The sequence below is a fragment of the Sipha flava genome, unplaced genomic scaffold (assembly GCF_003268045.1).
Source record: "Sipha flava isolate LNK unplaced genomic scaffold, YSA_version1 81_pilon_pilon, whole genome shotgun sequence".
Lineage (NCBI taxonomy): Eukaryota > Metazoa > Arthropoda > Insecta > Hemiptera > Aphididae > Sipha > Sipha flava.
In genome coordinates this window covers 894171-895842 of record NW_020273623.1, presented here as the reverse complement: position 1 = coordinate 895842, position 1672 = coordinate 894171, and the positions used below count along the sequence as shown (strand labels likewise).

General features: G+C 37.4%; 1 protein-coding gene across 1 annotated transcript; it reads right to left on the bottom strand.

Annotated features, from left to right (window-relative positions):
* Window positions 1-771, bottom strand: LOC112693156. The gene has a single exon (XM_025568093.1). The coding sequence runs from the start codon at window positions 769-771 to the stop codon at window positions 1-3; it is 771 nt and encodes a 256-aa protein (XP_025423878.1).
* Between the last annotated feature and the right edge of the window lie 901 nt (window positions 772-1672).

Here is a 1672-nt window from a genome sequence, read left to right as displayed (position 1 = left end):
TTATAACGATAACAATAACGATCCATAACGCCAATGATACCAGCATAATCCATTTGCACCATTGAGAGTACGGCTCCGAGATCGAGATCTTGAGCGGTAAGTACTTGATCTTAAGTCCGGATTACGTGAGGGACGAGTATTGATCGCTGCCACTTCACTTCTCAACGTCGCAATTTCCTGATTTATACTCAAGGTAAGCTGAGAAATTTTAAGATTCAACATGGCTTCAAGAGTGTCACTTCTCGATGTCTCTGCTATTTGAGGTAGCAAAGGACCAGATGCATCCGCGATGTTGTCTGCATGGACAGCGAGTTCTTCAAGCTTACTATTTTTAACTATTGCTAAGGCCACTTGTATACTTTTTGGTAGGCGGCCCATCCAAAGTGTCTTTAATAATGTTTCTGGAACGGAAGAGCCAGCCAGGTTTTGGAGGTGGCGTAAAAATTGTGACGGTTTACGGTCACCAATCTCAACGCGCTCCAGAAGTTGACGTGTTTTTTCCTCTTGGGAGGCACTAAGACGTTTTATTAATTCATCTTTAATTTTGACATACTTACTGTCCGAAGGCGGCGTCATAATTATATCTTTGACTTCAACTGCATATTTCGGCGGTAATGCTCCAACCACATACCCGAATTTCGTGCTGTCAGCTGTGACTCCCGCGCTGGCGAAACTACCTTCGACCATAGCAAACCAAAGTTCGGGATCTGACGAAATGAAATCCGGTATTTTGACGGCCACTGGAGCAATCGTTGCGTCTGTCTCTGCCATGACGTCGAGGTCACCAATTTGTGGAATTTAAGTAATAAAAATCACTCACAATTTAATTTAATTTAAATTAATATTATATAAATATGTATGTACAAATATCGATACGCGTTATAATTGCAGAGAAATTGCCGAATATATTGATATTTTACATCGGCCCATTTTTGTCAATGTAAGTAGTGGCCCACCGGGAAAATTCCGGTGTCCCGGTGGCCCTATACGCCCCTGTCGTCATCTCAGCGAATCGTGAAATATTTAAATTAATCTGAAATATATTTTCTTAATACATGTACTATACTTATTGATATGCTATTATTTATGCACTTATATGATTATAATGTTATAATATACCGTAGCAGAGTGTCTCGCTGCGAAGAGTTTACATAACCAAATATTTTTGTGTTAATGAAGGATACGTTTTTCTTTATCTTTTTTTTCTTAAACTCAAAGGATATTTATTCATTTTTTTTAAATATTTTGTTATAAATATTTGCAAAGACGTAGTATAATACGTTATACCGTATGCATAATATTACACTAAAACTATTCGCTTATGCATAACTGGCGGTAGCAAAACGAGCGAATGCAATTTTAATTTCTCGGCGATTACTGCACGCTTGCACCAGGATTTGATTTTGATAAAAAATAAAAAAAAACTATTATGTAATCTCTAGGACGTGCTGCTGTATATTGAGTGCCGAATATGCGATTGCGGCATGTTTTGAAAATTTACATTTCCTGCTCTTATACTCTCCTCTTCGGACGGGATACGTTTTACCACGTATAGAAAATGCAAAAATAATAAATAAAAAAAGTCCACCGAATACATTATACTAATATGTATTGTATTATCACAGTTCAAGATTTTACTCATATCTCGTTTTACACGATACCGCGTTCTCTT

Excerpts from the sequence above, each read along its gene's own strand:
- LOC112693156 (XM_025568093.1), bottom strand. The coding sequence starts at position 771 with ATGGCAGAGACAGACGCAACGATTGCTCCAGTGGCCGTCAAAATACCG.